Source organism: Podarcis gaigeae (genome assembly GCF_964106915.1).
Source record: "Podarcis gaigeae genome assembly, chromosome: 9".
Classification (NCBI taxonomy): domain Eukaryota; kingdom Metazoa; phylum Chordata; class Lepidosauria; order Squamata; family Lacertidae; genus Podarcis; species Podarcis gaigeae.
Genome location: NC_139685.1, coordinates 66,855,920 through 66,864,780, shown reverse-complemented (window position 1 = coordinate 66,864,780; position 8,861 = coordinate 66,855,920). Strand labels below are relative to the sequence as shown.

Sequence of the window (8,861 nt, the reverse complement as noted above, 5' to 3'; positions counted from 1 at the left end):
TGTCCACCTGACCCAGAAAGCTGTCTGTGGGCAAACGCCAGCTCACTTCGCCTGAAAGCGAATGAGCGCCGCACCCCATAGTCACCTTTGACTGGACTTAACCATCCAGGGGTGCTTTACCTTTACCTACCATGCAGAAACCCTGAAGAAGCTAGGTTACTAGTTTTTGACACTGTTGCACATGGGGGTCAAAAACATTGGTTGTTTTTATTTTAAAAAAAGTTGGGACAATGACACCACCTGCTGGCTCTTATCTTAGCTGCAATCCCCACAGTAACTTCTTTTTGGGAGGTATGCCGTCTGCTGTAAAAGGGAAAGTGATAGAATCATGTCTTTGTGTTCGACTTGTGCTATGGGGGGGGTATTAGAGTGTTCATGGGGTGGGAGTTCCTTTATGAAAGTGTTCAGGATCAAGCTATATGGTTTTTAAATGTGGCACCTACATTCCTGTAGGAAACTCCTGAGCTTATTCAACAGCCCCTTTAGCACCAAGGGGGCTATGTGACAACTAAAAAGCCAAACATTCACAACAGCAAACGCTTAATATAAATTAGTTTATTTCAAAAACGTGCAGGTACCAAAACACATGAACACACATCAAAGTGAAGTACAGTAAAGTTGCCTAGAATTGCATTTTGGCAAGCTGCATGCCAAAAACTAGGAACGTTATCCTGAGTTTGACCATTGCGCCATCAAGTTCACTGAAGCCAACGTGTGGCCTCTAGATGTCAGTGGACTTCAGCTCCCATCAGTCCCAGCCAGTGTGACCAAGGATTAGGGATGGTGGAACCTGGAGACCAGCAACAGGTTTCCCCACATCTCTCCAGAGCTTCAGATAGGAGTTTCCAGAAGCCCCATCTTGGGATGCCAGAGAATGAAGTGGGGGCTGTTTGTATGCAAAGCATGGGTTCATAATCCTGAGCTATAACCGTTTTGCCTTTGTTGCCTAATAGCAATCTCAATTCTCTTGATTACAATTGCTTGTTAGGGATGGAACCACAGTTCCCATGATTCTTGCCTGTTGGCCATGCTGGCTAGGGCCAATGGGAACTGCAGTCTGTAGTATCTGGAGGGCACCGTGTTGGCTATCCCTGGCTTATATGCAGTCAGAATGACCCTACCCTCACAGAAAAGGGAGTTATCTGCAGATGTGGAGGAATGCCAACATTTGCAGAAGTACAAAAATGATTTTTTCAGTCTCTCCAAAATGCCCAGGGACAACTGAGCATGCTCAAAGGGCATGAAATGTTTTTTTTTGTGTGTGTGTGTGTGTGTGTGTGTGTTGGAGGGCTGGTGGGGCAAGGAAGAAATGAAAAGTTAAGAACTGGGAACAGAATGTCTGCAACCCAAGCAGAAATGTGTCACACTGTAAACATTTTGTTGTAGGTCATATGTCTATACAGTGGTGCCTCGCAAGACGAAATTAATCCGTTCCGTGAGGCTCTTCGTATAGCGGTTTTTTCGTCTTGCGAAGCAAGCCCATTGACAGCTTAGCGGATTAGCGCTACAGCTGTCAAGCGGCTTCCAGCGATCAGCTGTTAAGCGGCTTATCAGCGGAACAGCTGATAAGCGGCTTAAGAAAAGGGCGAAAAAAGCGGGGGAAAACCCGCGGGGGGATGCAAGATTTTTTTCGTCTTGCGAAGCAACCCCATAGGGGAATTCGTTTTGGGAAGCGCCTCCAAAATGGAAAACCCTTTCGTCTAGCGGGTTTTTCGTCTTGCGAGGCGTTCGTCTTGCGGGGCACCACTGTAATGAAGAGGGAAATGGTTTTACTCTGTGCATATTGGGGGGGAAAGGAAACCGGGTACCTTCCATAAAACAGCTTCCTTAGCAACAGTAGCTTCGAAGCCAGAAATACCCACGAAGTACTGTGTAAAGGGAACCGGCTGTCAGTGGGATTTGTGGCTACGATGGTTGCTGTTTCTCCCACGCTGATCCTGCTAGTATGTTTGACCCAGCAGATGTCAGCTAAGGGACTGGCCTGGATGAGGTCTAGTTTGCTGGTGGGCAGCATGCAAGTGTGCCGGACACATTTGCAAAAGTGCTACAACTGATTTATAAGAAATCACGAAGAGGAGTCCCTCCTGATCACTACCCTGCCATAGAATACAAGAATCCCTGAGAATGCTTGAGCTTGTCTGCTCGTTTTGGTGCTAGCCTAACAGAAGCCCCATAAAAATTTCCAGGCTGGCTGGCCAACAGCTCTTATATTCTGCTTCTCCTTGGCTGTGCCTGTAACCTGCTTGCTTATTCTTCTGGTGACTTCTGTTTCAGTGTATCTGAAGAAGTGTGCATGCACACAAAAGCTCATACCAAGAACAAACTTAGTTGGTCTCTAAGGTGCTACTGGAAGGAATTTTTTTATTTTGCTTATTCTTCTGTTATGCTCAAGATTGCTTTTCCCTGATGTCACTCAAATGGTCCATTTCCCTGTTTATCCTCAGATGCTCAAAGGGTTGTTGTTGGCATCCGTCTGCCTCTGGAGATAATGGAAGAGTCTCACCTTTGGGAAGAAAGTCAAACTGTTGGAGAATTACAGCACTTGGTAGGGCTGTGAAGACTGATATGGTCTTTTATTGCAGGTGAAGGCATCCAGTTGTCTTGCTGCAGGTGCACCATAGCGTCTCTCTACTGGGAGAAGTCACACTTCTTTGAAGTCTCTCAGCCCCACTCACCTCACAGAGTGTTTGTTGTGGGGGAGGAAGGGAAAGGAGATTGTTAGCTGCTTTGAGACTCCTTCGGGTAGTGATAAAGCGGGATATCAAATCCAAACTCTTCTTCTTCTTCTTCTTCTTCTTCACACCTCCCAGAGGTCTTTCCTTCTCTGACCACTGCTATGGATGCACAACCTGACTGTCTGTCTCCAGGCACTGCGATTGCCTGCAAAGTATTCCCACACAGTGGGGTTGATGTTGCCAGCCCTCGTGCCATGTTTGCAGACATCTTTGTGACACAGAGTTGGGCTGCCAACAGACCTAGTGCCTGAAGCCAGCTCCCTGTGCAGCACCATCCTGCCATCTTCCATTCTGTGTACATGACCAAGCCAGTGTAGACGTCGCTGAGAACCTACGCCACGAATTTTGCGACTTGCTGTCTGACATCCATCCTCTTTGCATCTCTAACAGAAATCCCTCCTTAAGCAGAGCTTTCGTTCTTGGGAAAACAGTGGCTGAAACAAAGTTCTTAGGTAAGTGTTACAGGTGGAAAGTTGAAATAAAAACGGGGGCCAGGATGGAGGGATATTCCCCTTCACTCTTGACTTTGTTTCTGCCACCAAAATATCTGGAGCAGCTGAATGTCTTGACACCACGTTGGCCACCAACTCAATTTTGGGAACGTGAGCTAAGTTGCTAGATGCAAGCCCTCACCTTGGCATTCCTTATTACATAGAATCCATATGAAAAAGCTGGAAGTGCAAGCCGGCTTCCTGGACTGAGAGGCTTTTCCCTGAGAGTGGGCAATATTTCATCATCCAACATTTTTAAGACATGACCATTCAGCTGCACGGATCTGCGAGAGGAAAGAATGTATATTTTAGACACAAAATTTGTCCTCCTCAGACAATAAACCTGGTGAAGGTTTTGTTGCATTTGTTTTCAAGAGACCATTTTAAAACAAAAACAATTCTGTGATACAAAATGGTATCTCTAACTGATGAAGTTTTAAAATGTATTTTTTAATTATTTCATGAGAACTGCTTTAAGTAACAGGGAACTCTACCATCTATGTATATTTCAGAGCGTTAGGTTGCCTTTGTATGTGTGTTAGACAAAGAGCTTCAATCCCTTTTGAACCCTCATATGCTATTTGCCTGTGTGCTTGTTTTTAATGCACAAGAGAAGTATTTATAACGTGAATAAGCTTTCCGGCCAATGTAAGTTCATAGTGCACATGTAACACCATGTAAAGCAAGCCTCCTGCGTAGAAACATCCTCACTGTTCAAGCTGAATGCTCTCTTCAATAAAAGGAAAAATCCATGTGTTTCCAGAAAAGTGGATCTGAATGCTAAAAATAAGTTTGGCAGACACTGTCTGGCTGTCATTCCTGGCCAGCTGAAAGTTGGATCTGATCAGGGAACTGGAGTGCAAAAGGTTACAGGATGCAGCTTCACTTACGAGTTCATAGAGGGACAGATCATTATCATAAATTGAGGAAATCTCCATATGGATCAGGAAGAAATGTGGGCAGAATTCTCAGGAACTGGCTTCCCAGTTTTTGAGATGAAACACAATTTCTGAGAAGTCACTTGACTTCCTTCCTAGCTGCAATGCTTTTAAGGTGGAAAGGATTTCCTTAGTACTTGGGACCCGAAACCTACAAATGTAACCCTGATCCTGTAGTTTCTAAGAACAAAATAATAAGTTTATTGCATTAAAAATGAACAATCTGCCTGCTGTTTTGAATGACAATCTTTTGTCAAATCTTGAACACTGTTTCAAGAAATATAAGTCATTTTCAAGCTGAAGATTAAGTGCTGTGAATGTCCTGGAATCACAGAATTGTAGAGTTGGAAGGGACCCTGAGGGTCATCTAGTCCAACCCTCTTTGATGCAGGAATCTTTTGCCGAATGTGGGGCTTGAACCCATAGCCCTGAGAGACTAAAAGTCAGAAATGTGGACTGTGAACACATGACTGGTTGAAGCGCATTGTTAATGTGTGGTTACAGAATGAAGTGCGAAGTAATTGCTACGCAAAATGATGTTACATGACACTTAGATTGGTTAGCCTGGCAGACTGTGAGATGTATTCTAAGCCCCAATTACTCAGGTACGGTGACGATTACTGTGTAAGCCAGTCTATACCTCTTTTGTTTCACCTACTGTGCAGGTGTTGTGGGGGTGGGAAAAGCCATAAGCATCGCCTTGAGCTTCTTGGAACGATTGCTTCAGGAAACTCTGGCTGTCTACACACTATAGCTTTAGAGCACATTTGAAGCACATTTCCTCTCCCTCAAAGAATTTTGGGTACTGAGGTGTGTTAAGGGCTGCTGGGAACTATAAATTTGTGAGGGGCAAACTACAGTTCCCAGAATTCTTTGATAGCGTGTGTGTGCTTCAAAGGTATTATGCCAGGGGTAGGCAACCTAATGCTTGGGGGCCGGATGAGGCCCAATTGCCTTTTCAATCCAGCCCGCGGACTGTCCGGGAATCAGCGTGTTTCTGCATGAGTAGAATGTGTGCTTTTATTTAAAATGCATCTCTGGGTTATTTGTGGGGCCTGCCTGGTGTTTTTACATGAATAGAATGTGTGCTTTTATTTAAAATGCATCTCTGGGTTATTTGTGGGGCATAGGAATTCATTCATTCCCCCCCCCCCCTTCAAAATATACTCCGGCCCACCACATGGTCTGAGGGACGATGGACCGGCCCATGGCTGAAAAAGGTTGCTGACCCCTGTATTATGTGGACACAGCCTAACAAAAGTTTCCCAATTGAGGTACCTCATTTGTCCAATATATACAAATCAAAGAGTCGGGTACATGGGGTTAAAAGAAATAGCTAACACCTTTTAGATCCCGAACAACATTTGAAAGGGAATGAAAAGGGTCTCCTCTGAAAATCCCAAGTTTTTAAAACTCATATTAAACAAATAATATTTAGAAAGGCAAGGAAAGTTGGAATTGCTTACTTGGAAAGTATGCTGTCTTCTCCGTGAGGCAGTAAAAGATATTCATCTATCTGCCTGCTGGAGAAGGAAGAAGGCAACTGCAAGTGTTTTGTGCTATTATAGAGGTTCAAGGCAAATAAGGTGATATCCCCTTCTCTGTACTTCGGGCTGGAAGGAAAACATGAAGCAGCCTGTTAAAAGGATATACTAGATAATATATAGTATACACTCCAACATTCCTCAGATGAAAATAAGGGCATTCTGTTTGATATGAGCATTTTCTCCTGGTGAAGTACAAAGTTGTTTGTTTGTTTAATTTGTGTACCTGCAGGTCTCAAACGTTATCAGAGGAAATGCACAACTGCAGTATTTTAAGCACAGAAATCTCTGCATTTATGTTTTGCATTTAGAGAAGTCTGAAGGGGAAAGAAAACCCCAAATCAATAAATACTAGCCAGTGCCATTTTTCTAGAAAAAGAGGTGCCGGAACTCACTGTGAACACCTCCCTTGTTCTCTTATAATGGCAACGGCACCCAATTTCGGCCTCGCCCAGGGCACCGTATTGCAAAAGATTACAAAGTCCGCCCCTGCCAAGGGCCTTAGTTAGGAGGTGCCACACTCGGAGCAAAATGCATAGGGCAGGGCAAACTCCATTCTCCATCCATGGGGACACTCTGGGTGAGCAATATGTGGGGCCGTACTGCACACACGTTTCCTGCCATAGTGACAGGCGTTTTGCTAGCATCTGCTAAAAATTGCCCCTGCGAGTTACCAGGATCCTAGCCTAGAAAAGCATTTGCAAAGCGAGGATTCCTAACTCCTTTTGGAATTAGGGGGGAGAGTTTATGTGTCTTTGCTGCCATCTTTTCATTCTGCCCCATTTTTCTTTATCTACGCTTGACATATACAAAGTTTCAGATTCTTTGGTGCAATTGCACTAGTGTGTTTTGCTGCACCAGAGCTAGTGTACCAAAGCCCTTGCACCTTTCCCAAGCTGTGTCTCCCCTTAGGTGAAAGTACAAAATTGGGTTACTTCTCCAAAAGGTCTTCAGAATCTACACGGCCTAGGACCCTCGTACCTACGGGACTGCCTCTCCCGATATGCCCTACAGAGGACCTTAAGGTCCATAAATCGCAACACCCTAGAGGTCCCGGGCCCTAAGGAAGTCAGATTAGCCTCAACCAGAGCCAGGGCCTTTTCAACACTGGCTCCAGCCTGGTGGAACGCTCTTTCTCATGAGACCAGGGCCCTGCAGGATCTGATTTCTTTCCGCAAGGCCTGTAAGACAAAGTTGTTCCCCTGGCCTTTAGCTTAGAATCAATTTGATTCCCCCCCCCCTTTCTTTTTTCCTTTCTCCTCCTGTGATGAGGCTGCATTTTAATGTTTTAATTGTTTTAATGTTGTATTTTAATGTTGTTTTTAAGTTGTATTTCAATCAACTTGTTTTTATTATTGGTTGTTAGCCGCCCTGAGCCCGGTCTTGACTGGGGAGGGTGGGGTATAAATAAAATTATTATTTATTATTATTATTATTACTAGGCATTTGGCTGAATACTTACTGGTGCTCATTTGTACAGTGAAGATACACTCGAAGCCTCCTTGGGTCTTCGCCTGACAGGTTGACGTGCAGGACTTTGGCGCCCACTAGTTTCTTGTATACCAGAGAAAGCCAATAATCCTATTTACATGGGAAAAGAAGACAGCTTTTGTGCATAGCAAAAACATGTTAAAGAAACGTAACCAGCAAAGAGTTGGTGGATAAGCAGGAGCGAGATGGAATCAAAAACACAGAAGGCAATTTACCCTTATCCTTTTCCTCTTCCTATCATTTATTTTAAACTGCTTTGAAATTTGAATTTAAATTGCCGCGACCTGACTGCCTCGAGACCTTATGGTGAAAGGCAGTTAAGAAATTGAAAAAATAATAATGGTAATTATCAGTGCGATTTTTTTTTTTTAAGCAAAATAGATGTCAGCATGCACCATGCCCACCCAATCCTGCTGTCGTTGCTTGCCACCCATCCACTCCCTCCTTGCACCTTTGCGGCTTCCTCTGCCGAGGTAAATGTACTGCTATCGACATAAGATAATATCACCAAGGCAACTATCTGTAAACAAACAATAGACGCCCATAAAAATGGCCCATACTTTTCCCAATGTCCCATACTATTCCATGTATCTGATGAGGGTTTTTTATTAAAAAGTTATGTTAAAAAATTGGGGTCGTCTTATACACTGATAGTGCATGGGGGGACGTGGGATTGGTTGCTGCCGCGAGCCGGAGATTGTCAACGGCTATTGGGCGTGTTATTGGTGGCTGCGGCAAGGGCTGGTGTTGATTGGCTGTTGCTATGGCAATTTGGCGGGCGATTGGCAGCTTCTGCTGGCGAGGGGACAGAGTCAACAACTCTAGGCCACCCCCCCAAATAAAGCTCAACAACTCTGCCCCCCCCAAACCTCAGCAACTCTGGGCAATCTCCCCCCTTTTTTTTACTTTTGGAGTCCCCCAAAATAGGGGGCGTCTTATACATGAGAGCTTGTTATACACAGAAAAATACAGTAGTTTCTTTCCCAAATAGGTTTTATCTTAAACAACAGCAAACACAGTAAATAAAGAGTTTACTTGTAATAAATATATCAGTGGCTCAGTGCTCATTTCTTCTCTTTCCAAAATAGATTTTATGTTGGAACAACTGCAAATGCAGTAATGAAGAGTCTACTTGTGATATACAGTGGTACCTCTGGTTACATACTTAATTCGTTCCGGAGGTCCGTTCTTAACCTGAAACTGTTCTTAACCTGAAGCACCACTTTAGCTAGTGGGGCCTCCTGCTGCTGCTGTGCCGCCATCGCACGATTTCTGTTCTCATCCTGAAGCAAAGTTCTTAACCCGAGGTACTATTTCTGGGTTAGCGGAGTCTGTAACCTGAAGCGTATGTAACCTGAAACATATGTAACCCGAGGTACCACTGTACCAGTGATTCAGTGCTCTGATGTTTCATTGCTGAAGAGCTTAGTCATTGAGCTTTGTAGTAAATAATATACAAGTGAAGACCATATGTAAACAACTTAAAGCACAGAAAGAGGGAGGAGCATAGAAAGAGGACGATATCCTTCAGTTTGCTAAACCTCTTTGACGGATGCTTCTCCCGATGGAAAAATGCAGATGGGGACAGATATGCCCCTGCTTTAAGTCGTTTACATACTGTCTACACACTGTTACAAACGTATTTACTGTGTTTGCTATTGT

General features: G+C 44.2%; 1 protein-coding gene and 1 long non-coding RNA gene across 3 annotated transcripts in view; one reads left to right on the top strand and one right to left on the bottom strand.

Moving 5' to 3' along the window:
* LOC310852912 overlaps positions 1-8,861 on the top strand; it is a 101,679-nt gene that overhangs the window by 36,964 nt on the left and 55,854 nt on the right. The gene's annotated exons all lie outside the window — the stretch shown is intronic.
* The window catches only part of HPSE (heparanase), a 29,838-nt gene continuing 21,512 nt past the window's right edge, over positions 536-8,861 (bottom strand). Inside the window, exons 10-13 of one of the 2 annotated variants that reach the window (XR_014568351.1) lie at positions 7,171-7,289; positions 5,631-5,777; positions 1,748-3,510; positions 536-1,395 (exon numbers count right to left, since the gene is read on the bottom strand). Coding sequence is in view for 1 of the 2 variants with exons in the window: in XM_083756611.1 (XP_083612737.1) it covers positions 3,351-3,510; positions 5,631-5,777; positions 7,171-7,289 (426 nt within the window). In the remaining variant the exon portion in view is untranslated. Of the gene's footprint in view, positions 1,396-1,747; positions 3,511-5,630; positions 5,778-7,170; positions 7,290-8,861 lie in introns of those variants that run through there. The other variant, XM_083756611.1, reaches the window with a different exon arrangement.